Source organism: Bufo gargarizans, chromosome 3, assembly GCF_014858855.1.
Source record: "Bufo gargarizans isolate SCDJY-AF-19 chromosome 3, ASM1485885v1, whole genome shotgun sequence".
Lineage (NCBI taxonomy): Eukaryota > Metazoa > Chordata > Amphibia > Anura > Bufonidae > Bufo > Bufo gargarizans.
The window spans coordinates 364,900,536-364,918,585 of record NC_058082.1 but is presented as its reverse complement, the minus strand read 5'-3'; the positions used below and the strand labels follow the sequence as shown (position 1 = coordinate 364,918,585).

General features: G+C 43.1%; 1 protein-coding gene across 2 annotated transcripts in view; it reads right to left on the bottom strand.

The window, feature by feature from the left end:
* Positions 1–17,834, bottom strand: part of WDTC1 (WD and tetratricopeptide repeats 1) — a 37,653-nt gene extending 19,819 nt beyond the window's left edge. Inside the window, exons 1-5 of one of the 2 annotated variants that reach the window (XM_044288039.1) lie at positions 17,748–17,794; positions 14,979–15,113; positions 8,769–8,888; positions 1,135–1,218; positions 989–1,035 (exon numbers count right to left, since the gene is read on the bottom strand). In XM_044288039.1, coding sequence (XP_044143974.1) covers positions 989–1,035; positions 1,135–1,218; positions 8,769–8,816 — 179 coding nt within the window. In that variant the 5' untranslated portion in view covers positions 8,817–8,888; positions 14,979–15,113; positions 17,748–17,794. Of the gene's footprint in view, positions 1–988; positions 1,036–1,134; positions 1,219–8,768; positions 8,889–14,978; positions 15,114–17,747 lie in introns of both variants that reach the window. The other variant, XM_044288038.1, reaches the window with a different exon arrangement.
* Positions 17,835–18,050: the final 216 nt, after the last annotated feature.

The following is an 18,050-nucleotide window of genomic DNA, read 5'->3' as shown; positions in this document are numbered from 1 at the left end:
GACGTGTGAATAGACCCTTAGGCTTCCTTCAAACACAAATTAGTTCTGGTGATTTTTTAGCACCCAAAAAAGGCCCTAGAACTGCTAGCGTTTTTTGCATCCTTTTTTTGTGTGGTATTTGAATGGCCATGCCTTCAACATTCAGTGTTTTTAATAAAGCACCAGAGACACAAAAAAGGCAACAAAAGATAGAATGCCAGTACCAAAAAATGCATGTGTGACCTGTACTTTATATTTCCCACACTCATAATATCTATTTCTATTTCATTTATGCTTCGGCCTACAATGCGAATCACAACATGCAAAACGTAGAGCATTGCTTAAACCTAATCTCTTTATTTGAAAGTTTTTACCTTTAGGCTCCATTCAGACGTCGTTAGAATGGGTCTGCATCCATTCCGCAATTATCCGGAATGGGTGTGGACCCATTCATTCTCTATGGGGCCGGAAGAGATGCGGAGAGCACACTATATGCTTTCTGCATCCACATTTCTAGGAGCGCGGCCCCGATCTTCCAGTCCGCAGCTCCACAAGAAAACAGAGCATGTCCTATTAGGCATTTCTATGGGGGTGCCGGCCGGGGGTATTGCGGATCCGCAATGCACTACGGACATCTGAATGGAGCCTTAAAGAGGCGCTGTTATTCATAAAACTTTTCCTGGAAAGCAGTGTATGTACTGGAGAACACACATAGAAAGTGTCTGTACAAATCTCTCCTAGGAGAGCTGACAAATTCCAAGGCAGAGTTCTCAGCAGACTGCTTGAACCCCTTCATTCCAGCAGTCCAGCACCCTGGACCCCCAAAGATCAAAATTACAGCCATGTCAGAAGTTTTGTGAATCCACAGTTACTCTTACACAGCAAACGTAAAAATATAAGCATGTAAGTACCGTATAAACTAAAAAATAAATAAAAATTCCAGTAAATGTAGAGTTATCAAATGCTTCCAACAATATAACTACTATACAAAAGGGAAATTCATACTCACTCTCCCTTCTCATTCCATTCAAGGCAATTGACACATCCAGAGTGCCCCTACAAACAAAACAAGAGGAGTTACATTATTTCTACTCAAAGCTATATTTTAATGTTACTTCTTATAGGATTCCAAAGGGCATATCCTTATGCACATACCTGAAGCTCTGCCTCCAGTCCTAAGCGACGAATTAAAGGATCTGTTACATGATGCCGTCTCTGAAAGCTTCCAGCTTGTCTTTCCTAAAAGAAAACCAAACTTTATGACTGTCACACCTTCCTGTGAGGTACCTCAACCTGATGAGGAAATCCAAGATTGCAAACAGCACATTGGCCCAAGTTTACTAACGTGATCTAGACCTGGTTGTAGATGGTACCAATATTTAGTGCAGTTTGGCACATTTTTTTAATTAGCCTATTTTTTTTTATTTTTTTTTTCAAAACAAGTCACATAATAACCATAACTCATCAGGGTACAGTACAATTATATAAGATAAACATAACATACCAGAAAGAATCCCCCCCCCCCCCAATTACAGTCAATAAGATCCCAGAGATAAAATAAGAATCCAAGATGTTCAACTGCAACCCATCCTCCTCCACTCTAAAAACACCCCAAATAGCACCTTGACTCCCACAGCCCATTCATCCCTCCCCCAATCTGTCCCACCCACAAGAGCACAAAGAGAGTGAAAAAAAAAGGGGTTGTCCCAACACTCATTAAGTATCAAGCCACATCCCCTCCTAAAAACCCATGGGCAGGCAAACCCAATACTTTGTCTTGTAGTTAAACACCAGTAGCCAAACTTGGAATGTTAAGCCATAGGGCCCAGAGTTTCTCAAATTTAGTAAAGGTTCCCTTCTTCTGAAATATAGCTTTTGCATATATGAACATAAATGATCCCCTATTAAGCTGCAATATGCCTATATTATAGTTGCGCTTCAATCTGCAACTTCTCCCCGCTCACGGGAGGTCTAAAAAAAACGGGTGTGGTGTGGGCGAAGAACATCTCATTTACCATTTTCTACACCTGTTTCAGGCATAGAAAAGGTCTAAATGTAATAGCTCTCTGAATCTTTCTTACACTTAGACCTGGCGGAGGATCGCAAAGTTATCAAGAGGCCAGCGCCTCTTCATAACTTTGGCAGAACCACCGCTAACTTAGGGGTTTATTAAGACCGGCTGTCAGCTTTAAAACAAAACCTAGTACATATATTTAGCTGCTTTGCAGCCTGATATTTATCAAGTTAAACAGCCCCCTCCCCTTCAGCCGACTGTGATCTCAGCCAGGGTGGAAGAAGAAAAGGGGGCCACAGAGAGCAGGATAGACATCCTGTCCCTGTACATGACCCCAGGGAGTGGATAACATGGACTTCTGTGCATGTTATCAATTCCTGACCCCCATCAAAAAGCATACTTGATTTAACATATAGGTGGAGGATTTTTTATTTTATTTTTTTAAGAAAAGGAAAGAGTCAAGGAGAAAATGAAAAGAGTGCCCATCTAGTCACGCCTCTGTTCCTAATTAGGCTGTTCATTGATGCCATGATATTTACTAGAGAACAAATTATTGGTTGAAACTACAGTTCTGATGAACCACAGAAGGTTCAGGTGTTGTGTCCACAATTTGAGAGTAATAAGCACCCATATTATATCCATCTGAAAGCAGCCTTAGTTAATATAATCCACTATGTTGAAAAATGATACATTTCTAGTTAGGATTACAGTAAGTATAGGGAGGATAGAAAATTATATACTGTATAATTCCCAGTGCTGGGATGCAAAAGTTGGCTGGTTCATTTTTGCAGTTTTTGCATTTTAAAACATGCAGTATTAAATATAGACATGTGTGGTATGTGTGAACTCTTCATATCATATAGATCTAGTATACAGGTTAACCCGTGAAAAGTATTAGGCCTCTTTCACACGAGCGTGGCGTGTGAGGGCCCAATAAGATGCGGGTGCGTTGCGGTAAAATGCACGATTTTTCCGCACAAGTGCAAAGCGTTTTAATGCGTTTTGCATGCGCGTGAGAAAAATCGTGTTTGGTACCCAGACCCAAACCCGGACTTCATCACTGAAGTTCAGGTTTGGGTTAGGTGTTGTGTAGATTTTATTATTTTCCCTTATAACATGGTTATAAAGGAAAATAATAGCATTCTTAATACAGAATGCAAAGTAAATTAGGGATGGAGGGGTAAAAAAAAAAAAAATGTTAACTTACCTGCTCCATAGCTGCCGGTATCTGTTCTATCTTCAGGACCTGGCAAAAGACCTGTGGTGACGTCACTATGGTCCAATCACATGGTTCAGCACCATGGTGAGGGACCATGTGATTGGATCATGTGATGTGACGTCACCACAGGTCCTTAGCCGGCAGCTCAACATTACAGAAGAAGACAGAGAGCCGCAACTACGCGATCAAGTGGACTCTGTGAGTTAATTTTTATTTATTTTTTTAACCCCTCAATCACTATTTTACTTTGCATTCTGTATTCAGAATGCTATTACTTTCCCTTATAACGATGTTATAAGGGAAAATAATACAGATCGGGTCCCCAGCCCGATAGTCTCCTAGCAACCATGCGTGAAAATCGCACCGCATCCGCACTTGCTTGCGGATGCTTGCGATTGTCACGCGGCCCCATTCACTTCTATGGGGCCTGCGTTGCGTGAAAAACGCAGAATATAGAGCATGCTGCGATTTTCACGCAACGCACAAGTGATGCGTGAAAATCACAGCTCATGTGCACAGCCCCACAGAAATGAATGGGCCCGGATTCAGTGCGGGTGCAATGCGTTCACCTCACGCATTGCACCCGCGCGGAATACTCGCCCGTGTGAAAAGGGCCTTACTCTTCTTAGTGCTGGTATAGTGATCTCATAGTGAAGCAGTACAGACACCTTTCATCTGTGCACCCCTAAGGGCTCTTACACACGAGCAATAGGATCTGTTGAGGGAAAAACTGTTGATTTTGCACAATTGCGTTCAGTGTGTGTGTTTATTCCTTCCGGATTGTATGCGGTTTTCACGCACATAAAAAATAAATAGATAAATAAATAAATAAGAACAATATACAACTTCAGCAACCATCAGTAAAAAAATAACTCGCTCGTGTGAAATAGCCCCAATTCTAAATTCATAGAAATATATAGCTATATCTCTCTCTAGTCAGGCATTACATCCCATATGTATCTCTAGGGCTGTGGGGGAATATTTTTTTTGCAGGGGAGGAAGAGGGTAACAGGAGCTAATCGCAATGCTTTTAGGGAGATTCAGATTCTTAACTATCTCATGTATGCTACTGTCCACCAACAGAAAGGGACGAAAGTTCTCCAGATACGCGGGCAAGTAAAAAACTGAATTTGTGGGATAACCCTTTTAGGAGCACACTTCTGGGATATATGAGCTTTGCACACCTTGATATATCATAAATTATGATATTTTTACATTGGTTTTATATGTAAACCTTTGCTTGGATGAGCGTTTTAGATGCAAATGTTTGTTTAGGTGGATTTTTTAAAAATAATTCCTGTTTGTCACAAGTTGTATGAAGGTGGACATGGTTGGTAATTGTGGCATGTATGAACTCTGCACATATTGAACTTTTATTTAAAGGGGTTATGCCATGACTGATGTAAAAAAATAAATTACTCAAACATCATACAGTACAATACCACAAAAAAATATCCACTTTTCGAACTTGCCTTATATATATAACGTAACTAACTCAGTTTAAGATCTCAACAGAAAAAAAACGTTTTTATAGTTCCCCATTAATTTTTTTTTTATTAAATCCATAAAAAAAATACGTAAACCGTAACTGGGATCCAAAAGTTAATGCTGTAAAAAAATTACTGACAGTGAAGCCATGCAATAAGGCAATTCATCTCAGAGCAAAAAATAATAATAATAATAATGCCCTATGTGTTATTTGCTTGACCAATGTAAAAGTGGTGGAGCTATTACTGTCACAAACCCTATTAGTGAGAAGAACCCCTATATTATTGAACCTCCTGCCACTGAAATACCAGTGAAACACCTAAAATCTATGGGGTTATATAATATCAAAATAGTGGGGCTAAATAAGCCTCCCATCCCATATGCATCACTAGCCACACTATGGATACTCGTTTATACACAGGTACGCAACACCACCGGATCTAAAGAGATTGCATGCTAGTAAACATCAAATAATAAAAATCGTACATAACTGTCCAGATACAATGGGCAGCCCCCTCGACACGTGTTTTGCATAAGCTTTTGCAGGAGGAAGTATTTTTTTCTATTGAGATCATATGGTACACTGCTCAAAAAAATAAAGGGTACACTAAAATACCACATCCTAGATCTCAATGAATGAAATATTCTAGTTGTATATCTTTATTCATTACATAGTGGAATGCTTTGAGAACAATAAAACATAAAAATGATCGATGCAAATCAAAATTAATATCCCATGGAGGTCTGGATTTGGAATGATACTCAAAATCAAAGTGGAAAATAAAATTTCAGGCTGATCAAACCTCAGTGGAAATGCCTCAAGACAAGGAAATGAGGCTCAGTAGTGTGTGTGGCTTCCACGTGCCTGTATGACTTCCCTACAATGCCTGGGCATGCTCCCATGAGGCGGCGGATGTTTTCCTGAAGGATCTCCTCCCAGATCTGGATTAAAGCATCAGTCAACTGCTGGACAGTCTGTGGTGCAACGTGGGGTTGGTGGATGGAACGAGACAGGTCTGGGAAACGGGCAGGTCAGTCCGCAGCATCAAAGCCTTTATTATGCAGGAACACACTTAAGCCACATAAGGCCTAGCATTGTCATGCATCAGAAAGAACCCAGATCCCACTGGACCTGCATATGGTCTCACAATGGGTCTGGGGATCTCATCCAGATACATAATGGCAGTCAGGGTACCTCTGGCTAGCACATGGAAGGCTGTCCAGCCCTCCAAAGAAATGCCTCCCCGCACCATTACTGACCCACTGCCAAACCGGTCATGCTGGAGGATGTTGCAGGCAGCAGAACGTTCTCCACGGCGTCTCCTGACTCTGTCACGTCTGTCACATGTGTTCAGTGCGCACCTGCTCTCATCCGTGAAGAGGACAGGGCGCCAATGTCGAATCTGTCAATCTTGGTGTTCTCTGGCAAATGCCAAACACCCTGTACGGTGCTGGGCTGTAAGCTCAACACCGACTTGTGGACATCGGGCCCTCAGAGAATGTTTCTGACAGTTTAGCAGAAACATGGATATTAGTGGCCTGCTGGAGGTCATTTTGCAGGGCTCTGGCACCTTTGCTCCTCCTGTTCCTCCTTGCACAAAGGAGGAGGTAGTGGTCCTGCTGCTGGGTTGTTGCCCTCCTACGACCCCCTCCACATGTTCTGGTATCTGTTCCATACTTTGGACACTGTGCTGACAGACACAGCAAACCTTCTTGCCACAGCTTGCAATGTGCCATCCTGGATGAGCTGCACTACCTGAGCAACTTCTGTGGGTTGTAGACACCACCTCATGCTACCTCTACTTGCTTCATAACTGGACAGGTTGACTTGGAGTTACATTGTGTTGTTTAAGTGATTCCTTTATTTTTCAGAGCAGTGTACAAGACAATTGCTTTATAAGAAAGCTAGAACCAGCCCTGTACCTCACATGGATCGAGATCTCCCCATTCATTGCTCTAATTGTTCAGCTAGATTTATTTCAGGCTGGCAGCTCAGGGAATGGTTATTTTCTGCTACAGCTCTCCTGTAACTGCCACAGATTTTAACAGAAGATATGGCTGGTGACAGTTAAAGATTTAAAGTGAGTGTGTGCGACCACCTCAGCGAGACAGAGAAAAAAGGAAAATAACAAACAGCAGGTGGCGATATACAGATACATTTTATTGAATAGCTCAGTGGCTATACTACATTTTGAAAAGGGCATTTGTCACCCGATTTGTACCTATTAGGCCTCTTTCACACTGGCGTGTGCAGCCCGTTGCCGTATTTTGGCCCGCTAAATGCGGGCTGCAATACACGACGAGCACAGTACATGATGAAGCCGCAGCAGATCGCGGACTTCCGTCCGTTCCGCAAAAAGATAGAACATGTCCTATCTTTTTGCGGAACGGAAGTATGGGACGAAACCCCACGGAAGCACTCCGTAGTGCTTACATGGGGTTCCGTTCCGTTCCACATCTCCGGATGTGCGGACCCATTCAAGTGAATACGTCCGCATCTGTGATGCGGAATGCCCACGGAACAGCATCCGTGTATTGCGGATCCGCAAATGTCATCCGCAATACGGCAACGGGGCGCACACGCCAGTGTGAAAGAGGCCGTAAAAGTTAATTTTTCCCAGCAATGCGGGCACATATAAACATGGGACCAACACAGATGTCTTCAGCTGCCAAATGCACATGTAACAGGCCAGCAAGTTTCATAGGTACAAATCTGCTGACAGATTCCCTTAAATTACATGCAATTACAACGGTATTTAGATCCAGGTGCTGGTTTGAAAAAAGGAGAATGTTTTTCATGGCACAACCCCTTTAAGAGGAATAAGGCACATAACTTTCTGCTTGGGTCACACTTTTACACACTTACATCAACTTTAATTTTCATGAAAAAAAAAATATACATTTGATCCCAAACCATATGAAGGTATGTGAGTGTATAAGTAGCATTCTGGCAATGAGCTGGTGGTCTACTTTCCAAAAAGGTGTGTGGGTACAGGGGGTTAGTAAGATTTTTTTATTTTGTAATTTAGGTTTTATTTGTACATGCCAAAACTGTGAAAACTGTTCAGCAAAATGCCCCAAAAGCCCCGGCTGCGAAAATGTTAAAAGCCGCCATGCAGTTCAGGCCTAGGACGTATCTTCAAACAATAATGCTGAGGTCCTCTGGTTAGGCCAAGATGTTCAGATTTTCAGCATGCCAAAGTAAGGCTACTCTCACACTGGCGTTTTGGTTTCCGTTTGCGAGATCCATTCAGGGATCTCACAAACGGTCCAAAATCGGATCAGTTTTGCCCTTAATGCATTCTGAACAGATGAGAATGCATCAGTTTGGGTCAGTTTGGCCTCCGTTCCGCTTTGCAAGCAGCGTCTTGGTGTCTGTCTGACAAAACTGAGCCAAACGGATCCACACAATGTAAGTCAATGCGGATGGATGCGTTTTCACTGACACAATAGAAAACTGATCCATCCCCTATTGCCTTTTAATGGTGTTCAAGACGGATCCGTTTTGGTTACGTTAAAGATAATACAAACGGATCCGTTCCGAACGGATGCATGCGGTTGTATTATCTGAACGGATGCGTTTGTGCAGATCCATGACGGATCCGCACCAAATGCGAGTGTGAAAGTAGCCTAAACTTTATAACTCCAGCACGATCATGTCATAGATCAGAAAACATCAATGAAGGGAGGCATCAGTAACATTTCGGTCATTCTCCAACTAACTGAAGACAGGCATGGCAAGAAAATGAGGGTGGTCCACTCCTCATAGATTGGCTGGCAACTAGCACCGATCAAAAACCTTTACATGGGCATATGATTGCCCAAATGGCCGCATGAACGATCAGATAATTTGTGCGGCCGTTTATTTACATTACTCTTGGCTGCTCAGCAGGCCTTTTACATGGGTCAACGTTCAGACGATAATTGGCCCTTGTAAAAATTACCTTAACAAAACATGTTTTGATTAACCAATCTTCTAATCAAGTTTAGCTGTAAGGGTCCTCACCAGAGATACCCCACTAAAATAAATCATATATAATTACCATTTTTGGACAATACACCACGTACCCTGATCTGCCTGTGGAGGAGATCCTGAGCAATGTTGGCTCTATCCATCGTGGGAGTTCAAATACAGAGCTCACAATGCCAAAGACTGAAACAGTTCCACTGCCATTCTAATTACACAGCCTGCAAAATAATAAAATACTTAAATTACAACAGTTCCAGTTACGATTCAATCAATAGAGTGCTTGCATTACAACATATAGAGGTTGCCCAGGACTTTAATACGGATTGTCTATCCTTAAAGGGGTTGTGTCACTTCAACAGGTGGCATTTACCATGTAGAGAAAGTTAATACAAGACACTTACTAATGTACTGTTATTGTCCATATTGTCTCCTTTGCTGGCTTGATTCATTTTTCCATCACATAAACTGCTCATTTCCAAGGGTTACGACCACCCTGCAATCCTGGCCACTATAGAGGCTGGTGCTTTTACTTATAGTGTGTACGAACGACCACTGCTGCTGGATTGCAGGGTGGTCGTAACCATGGAAACAAGCAGTGTATAATGTGATGGAAAAATTAATCCAGCCAGCAAAGGAAGCAATATGGACAATCACAATACATTAGTGTCTTGTAGTAGCTTTCTCTACATGATAAATGCTATTTGCTTAAGTGAGACAACCCCCTTAAGAGTTTTTCTGACTCCCAGCACCCCCACCCACCTGCTGTGCTGAAGGGGCAGCACAGCACGGGCAACCACTGAGGCCACTTCATAACCAGACACAGAGCATGATACATGTAGGGTGAGCACAGCCGCTACAAAACTATGCCCACTCAACAATAAGGAGGCCGCAGCACTCACCCAAGTGCCGCGGCCCCTTCAAAGAGCAGAGTGATGGGAGTGCCAGGAGTTGGACCCATAACAATTTGATACTGATGGCGTATTGTAAAGATAGGCATTCAATATTAAAGTTCTGGAAAACCCTTTAACATTCAGTCTCTGAGAGGTAAAAGGACTACTAAAGTGGGTCTTTTATGGAATATTAAAGGGGTTATACAGAACTAGGAGAACAATAATTACTGTTGCCGGTAATTGTTTTTCTTGAAACCCATGACAGCACCCATGCGACCAGGACATCCCATCCAGGACAGGAAACCTGAAGAGATAAAATGGTTCACACCCCTACCACACCTCAGTGATCCTAATAAACAGATCTCCGGAGGCGTGGCAATTACCAAGAACAAGAAGGTTGAAAACAGAAACCAAAAACACAAAAAGTGGTAAAGAAGAGAACCAATCTGGTAAATTATATCTCTTCTAATATCTTCTAGGAAAGCAACTTTACCAGCTACCGTAAAAAAAAAAATATATATATAATAATATAAAATTATATATATATATATATATATATATATATATATATATATATATATATATATATATAGTTTTTTTGTAGGGAGGGAAATTTTGGGGGTGCTGTTATGGGTTTAAAGAAAAACAAGAGTAATTATTGTTTTCCTCTCACCCATGACGGCACCCATGCGAGAAAAAACTATAAAGGTAAAGAAATTAGGGGGGGGGGGGGCTACAGCACTTTTCTCCCAAAGGCTGCATCTGAGCCCAGATGCAGTCTGTAATGTCTAAAAAAAAGGTATGGGGAGATCTCCAAGTAGCAGCTCTGCATATTTGGCCAGAGAAGCATCCTCTCTCTCTGCCCAAGAGGCTGCCACAGATCTGTTGGAATGAGCCCCGAACGAGGAGTCAGGTTAAGGAAAGAATAATCCAGGGAAATAACGTTCTTTACCCATCTAGCAATAACACTAGTAGATACTTTGCGCCCTCTAGCTTTACCCAAAAACTGAAAAGGAGATTTTCATCTATTCTCCAAGATGATGTGGAGTCTAGGTAAAATACTAAACACCTTCTGACATCCAGGCAATGGAATCTTTCTTCCAACATATTGGTTGGATTTGGACAGGAGAGAAGAATCGCATCCTGACTTCTATGAAAATCGGAGACCACCTTAGGCTGAAAGGATGGACGCAGTCTAATAATCACCTTGTCTGCTAAAATGGTAGTATAGGGAGTATAGGGAGGAAAGGCAGAGAAAGCCTGAATTTCTGAAAACCGTCTAGATGTTATAGCTAAAAGGAAGGCCATTTTGAATGTAAGCACAAAAATCTCACTTAAATGGTTCATACGGCTTTTGCGATAGGGCCGAAAGGACAGTATTCAAATCCCAGGGGGGGGAGACAAGGGTCTTAAAAAAGGGTGCATTCTTGATGCTGCCGACAAGAATCTTTTAATCCATGGATGATCTGCTAATCTGGAATCAAAGAAATAACTTAAAGCAGCTACCTGGACTTTCAATGTAGATGCTTTAAGAATCCTGTCTAGACCTGCTTGCAAAAACGCTAGGATCTTTGGTATTTCAGGAGCCTTAAAAGGGGTCTGGGCTATGTCCGAAGAAGGCTGAAAGAACATTCCAAACTTTATATTTTCTTGAGGTAACCAACTTCCTACTTTTCAGCATAGTGGAGACTACTTTGGCGGATAATCCCCTTCTAGACTAAACTTCCCTTTCAAAATCCACACAGAGAATTTCTGGGCTGGGATGGACTAGTGGACCCTGGTAAAGAAGATCCTCTTTCAACAGAAGGGGCCACGGAGGCTCTACTGCCAACTTTAGCAGACTGGAGTACCAGAACCTTTTTGTCCACATTGGAGCTATCAGGATAACAGAGGCCCCCTCTCTTTCTATTTTCTTCAATACCTGGGGAATAAGGCAAAATGGAGGGAAGGCATACCCTAACTCCTGGCTACAGTCCTGTGCTAACCCGTATATTGCTACAGGCCATCCAAATGGTTGAGGGAGAAGAGCCTCTCTAATTTTCTGTTGGTCCACTGTGGGAAGACCGTACCTCTGGACTATTTGCAAAAAAATGTCTTTGTTTAGACACCATTCTCCTTGTTTTAAGGAGACATGACTTAGGAAGTCTGCTATGACGTTCTCCTTCCCCTTCAGATGCACTGATGACAGAAAAAGCATTCTCTCCACTGCTAAATAAAAGATCTTCTGCCGTAGAAGTAAAAGGGAAGGGACTGTCGTTCCCCCTTGACGGTTTATGTAGGCCGCTGTTGTAGAATTGTCGGAATAGAAGACAATCTGCCTGTGTTTCACCAACTTCAGTGCCATCTCTACTGCCTTTAACTCCTTGAAATTGGATGATGCTTTCCTCATGTTCAAGTCCTATCTCCCCTCCCAGCACTTGTTCTGGGATTGGGCCCCCCAATCCCAAGGGCTGGCATCTGTGGTAATTATAGTTGGGTTTACAAATGTCCATGAAACCACTGCGGATAGATTCTCTGGAATTGTCCACCACAACAGGGAGAGTCTTGTCTTTGAAGAAAGGTGGAAACTCTGATCCAAGGAATAAGGGGAGCTGTCCCATGATTTTAAGATGTTTTCTTAAAGCCTTGAAGCTCTCTGGAGTGGATCTGTGCATAAGGTACTGCTGGAATCGCTGATGTCATCTGCCTGAGTGCCACCATTGCTTCCCTGAAAGTACACTGGTAAGAAAGGAAGACTGACCATACTTGTTCCCTGATTGACTCCTTCCTTGGAAGCAAAAGAAAACTTCTTTGCAGGTGGGAGTCCAGCTGAATTCCTAAGAAAATGCAAACTCGAGAAGAATTTAGGTATGATTTTTTCCAATTTATTTTCCATCCTAGATTTTGCAAAGTGGAGCAGAGGAATTTTATATCTTTTTCTAGTCTCTATTTTGATTGAGAGACTATAAAAAATCATCCAGATAGGGCACTAACGCAATTCCAGACAGTCTTACAAAAGCCGCTACTTCTGCTACTACTTTAGTAAAGTCTCTGGGAGCCTGAGAAACCCCAGAGGGCAGCGCTCTGTATTGGAGATGCAGTAACTCTCCCTGGACCCAGACTACTGTTCTTAAAAACTTTTGGGAGGAAGCATGGATTGGAACATGAGATTTGTTTAATTTGTTTAGATTTAAAAACACTCTAAATGTTCCTCTGGGTTTCTTCACCAAGAATAGAGGGGAATAAAACCCTTTGCCCCTCTCTGTTTTGTGAAGCGGGCAAACTACTCCTTTGTCCAAGAGAGAGTAAACTTCTAACTCCAAAGCATTTCTTCTTTTCGGATTTTTGGGACATGCTGTCTGGGCAAAAAAATCTGGTGAATGAGAAAGGAATTCCAGACGGAAAGAGATCTTTTAGGAAACGTCTCCCTGTTTCCCATTACCCTGCCTACTCCTTTGTCTTTTAAAACTGGCCTGGGATTTACGAAAAAAGGAAGTTTTCTGAGGAACCGGGAAACCCCTCTTCTTATCTGCGGCCCTCTCTAGGATGTCATCGAGCGAGGAACCAAACAACCTAGAACCCTCACATGGAAGAGATCAAAGTCTAGACTCAGAACCATGATCCCCCTTCCACGATTTAATCCAGATAGCCCGTCTAGCTGCGTTAGACATGGCAGCTGCTCTGGCAGAAAAAAAATACGGATCACATCAGTAGGGGCGTCCGCCAGGAAGTCTGCGGCTTTAGAAAAGGTAGAGAGAAAAGATAGTAATTCCTCTCTAGGTCTTTTGTCCTTAATATGCAACTCCAGCTGAACTAACCATAGCCGTAAGGACCTGGAGACACAATGGCCGGCCTAAGACGTGTTGAAGCAGACTCCCAAGCACGTCTAAGATAGACATCTGCTTTTTTTATCTAACGGATCTCCTGAGCAGCCTAAGTCATCAAATGGTAGAGCAGATTTTTGGGCTATTTTAGCTACCGGGGCATCTACCATGGGGGCCCTGTCCCAGACATCCGCTACGGACTCCTCAAACTTTTATTTCTTTTTACAGAATTAGGAATGAAAAAGAAATAAATAAATAAATGGATTTTTCCATTCTTTTCTGATAAAGGCTTCCATATTTTTATGAACAGGGAAAACTCTTTTCCTTTTAGGGCCAAAACCCTCAAAAACCTGGTCAGCAATAGATTTAGGTTGTTTTACATCCTCTAATTGCATGGTGGTTTTATCGGCTTTAAGTAAAGGCTCGGTATCTTCTGATGGAAAAAGAGCCCTCCCCGCTGAATCCTTATCCCAAGAGAAGAAATCATCTGATGAGGCCTGGTCAGATTTTCTATCCTCGTCCTCCAGAAAATCAGAATCAGAGTCCTTATTATAGGTAGAGCTTTCTGGAGATCTTGGGCGACTCTGACCGAGTGATTAAATAGAAGATTTAACTTCTGACTGTACCAAGGTCTTAATATTTCTGGATAAACATGCTTGACATAGAGGTTTACTATAAGAGGCTGCTAAGGCCATTCTACATCCTCCACATTCTTTATGTTTAGTCTTTCCGGATGATTTCTTTGGTGTTTTTGCTACCTATAACAATAAAGCAAAACAACACCCAAAATTCATTAAGAGAGGATAAATCTCACCAGTAGTAGAGTCAAGCTTCCTCACTCCTCATGGCCAATACCGGGCTTGTGGGTCTTGAGGTCTCCAGGGGGTCGGGTTGTCCTGCATCACCTGGTTCCGACATGCTGGTGGAAACCCAGATCCTGCACAGCACTGTGTGCACAAAAGGCTGGATGTCTTCTCCTGCTGCCAATTTATAAAACGCGTCTCGGCTCCTTTTTACCCTAGTCCCAAAAAAGCCTAATCCAAAGCCTGAGGATGCCCACACCTCTTCTGGCCTGGTGTCCCAGAAATGACATCATTGAGCAGGAAGGGGCCGTCCTGGCGCGCATGCTCAGAACGCCAGAGAAGCGCGCCGCCATCATGGAAGCGGGAAGCCAAGCACCCCACTGCAATGGGCCGGGAGCCACCTGAACACAGCCACAGCGGCTCCCCAATTAGGCTTGGGTGGAGGCAGAGCAGGGTCGGGCAGCAGCTCCCCCAGGAGACTGATGCCACCAGGGATAGGTCCCTTTACGGTGTAGTAGACCTGGAACTCCCCAGCCTCCCGAGGTGAAAACCAAGCAACGGTAGGAGCCAGAGCCCCTAAGGTACCTCCTATCCAGAGGACAGGAAACCTGAACTGAGGTGTGGTGGGGGTGTGAACTATTTTATCGCTTCCGGTTTCCTGTCCTTGATGGGAGGTCCTAGTCGCATGGGTGCCATCATGGGTGAGGTGAAAACATGGCGGCCTTTTTTCAGAAACCATGGGTTGTATCCAGTATTGCCAGTTTAACTCCACTCAAGTAACAGGTGTGGCACGAATGGAACAAAGAGCCTACATTTTTTATAATCTTATAAAACCCCTTTAATTGGATGTGCCATAAAATTTTGATCGACGAGAGGCTGACTCTTGAGGCATATTGAAAGGACATCTCATCAAGGTCTTTATTGATGAAAGAATATCTGCTGCAAACCTTAGGAAAGATGGAGATGAAGAAGTGACAGTGAAAAAATTGGAAAGTAATTTAAAGCAGTTTTCCTCTTCATCCGAAGTCACTTTGTTCAAAACTTTGGAATAATACTGTATGGAGATCCGTCTCTGTACAGTATTAGAATGTATGGGCTCTGAGGAGCCGAAGTAAGTTATTCACATGACACGCGTGACTTCGTTGAATAACTTCAGTAATTGATTATTATAGTGAAACACTATTTCAAAACTTGGAATGGATCTCAGCCTCTGTTCCGAGTGGTACCTTAGAAGCCGAGTTTGGTTCTAAGGTTTCTTACTGTAATAATCAATTACCAAAGTTATTCAACGAAGTCTTACACGACTTCGTGAATAACTTACTCCATGGGAGCCCATACTTATACATATTTTAAAGGGGACCCGTCACCAGGATTTGATGTACAGAGCTGAGGACATGGGTTGCTAGATGGCCGCTAGCAAATGCGCAATACCAAGTCCCCATAGCTCTGTGTGCTTTTATTGTGTAAAAAAAACTATTTAAAACATATGCAAATTACCCTGACATGAGTCCTGTATGCGAGATGAGTCAGGGACAGGACTCATCTCTGGTTAATTTGCATATGTATCAAATAGTTTTTTTGACACAATAAAAGCACACAGAGCTATGGGGACTGGATATTGCGGATGTGCTAGCGGCCATCTAGCAACCCATGTACTCAGCTCTATACATCAAATCCTGGTGACAGGTCCCCTTTAAAATATGTATAAGTATGGGCTCCCATGGAGTAAGTTATTCACGAAGTCGTGTAAGACTTTAAGGCTACTTTCACATTAGCGGTTTTTTGTGGCTCTGCAAAAACGCTTCCGTTACAATAATACAACCGCATGCATCCGTCATGAACAGATCCGGTTGTATTATGTCTTCTATAGCCATGACGGCTCCGTCATGAACACCATTGAAAGTCAATGGGGGACGGATCCGTTTTCTATTGTGCCAGATTGCTTGCAGCGTTATTCTGTCTGCGATGGGAGCGCAACCAAACGGAACGGAATGCATTTTGGTGCACTCCGTTTTGTTCAGTTCAGTCCCCACTGACAATGAATGGGGACGAAACGTAAGAGCGAAATTGAAAACACTGATGTGAAAGTAGCCTTATACTGTACGGAGACGGATCTCCGTCCAGTATACGAAGTTTTGAACGAAGCGACTTCGGATGAAGCATCCGAAGCTCATTTCGCTCAATACTACTCAGGATTAGTGTTGAGCGAACTTGTTTTTTTTAAGTTCTGCTTCCAAAGTTCAGGTTATCAAAGAATCCCGTTGTGGAATTCCAAATTCCATTATAGTCCGTGGTAGCAGAATCCATAACGGGATTCTTCGATAACCTGAACTTTGGAAGCAGAACTTAAAAAACAAATTTGCTCAACACTACTCAGGATACGCAATTAATATCTGATCTGTGAGGGTCCAACTCCTGGTACCCCTGCCGATCTGTTTTTTTGGAAGAGGCCTCACAGCATACCACACAAGCTGTGCTTGGTATTGTAGCCCAGGGACATTTACTTGATGATGGGAGTTGGACTCCCACTGATCAGTTATGGATGACTTGTCCTGAGTTTTGGCCGTCAATACCGAACTCCCGGAAGACCCCTTTCAGGAGCCAGAATCCACTGCTGTAATCACATATCCTGCTAATATCTCTCATAGAAACACCAATGATATTTGGGTATATTGTACTATATATATATATATATATATATATATATATATATATATATTAAACAAACACTCCTGGGCAGCACCACCAACCAAACGTACAAGGTGGAGTGCCAGCGGCTGAGGCAGTGGTCCTACCGCCTAAACAGCCATTAAAAATACGAGTACGGCGGCACTTCCATAAAGTGACATGTGCTTTATTCCCCAATAACTCGTGACGTTTCGGTTCACTCCATGGAACCTGCTTGAAAAAGGTTCCATGGAGTGAACCGAAACGTCACGCCTTATTGGGGAATAAAGCACATGTCACTTTATGGAAGTGCCGCCGTACTCGTATCATATCCCGATCCACTATTACATATTAATACTTTTACAGCAATCAGAACATTTTGACTGCTCTACTGCTGGATTTTTACATTTTATTGGCAGGCCCAGTCCTTACCATCTCCAGACAGCAGCTTGTGGCAGTCTGTACTGGATCTCTGACTCCAGGCTGCTGCCTGTAACCAGCAGAGGCAATGGACTAAGTATTACCACTTACTCAGTATATTAGGACACTGCTCAGAGTAGAACTTCAAGGTAAAAGGAGTAAGCCCAAAGGAATGCAAAAAGTGCAGGGACCCAGGCCCCTGTCATGTGTCAGACACGGAACTTTCTGTAACTAGCTTCCTCATCTACTGCTGGGTAACGCATAGTCACGGAGAATGCTTGCATCGCATACACACACACACAAGTTTATGCTGCGTTACAGGTACTGACAGTAATGACTGCATACACAAAGATTCCAGCCTCTGGACACTCAAAAGCTAAAAGGCTACGGAAGGAATAAACCGCAGCCCGTTCTATTTGTGTGTACAGTTCCCTAACCAGGTATCTGCACACACCAGCGAACAGGCCCCTGACAGCCCAGTTACCCGTGTTTACCTCTCCGGGTGTCTCTCAGAATAAGCAACCTCCCAACGGTAGTGACTAGAATGGAGTTGCTCCTGGCAGGTATGATGTCATAGGAAGAGGCGGAGTCTCGTCGTCCATGGGGCGGGGCCTCAGGATTTACAGGAGATTCTGCAGAGCAAGTTGATGAAGAGAGGAAAGGAGGCTGCATGGAGGAACAGCGGTCCTTGTACTGGAGACTCTATGTTAGAGGGGTCTGAAGAGAGGTGGGTGATGTTATTTACATGGGACTGTATGCTGGAGGCGCTGAAGGCAGGGGGAGTCATGTATTTTACA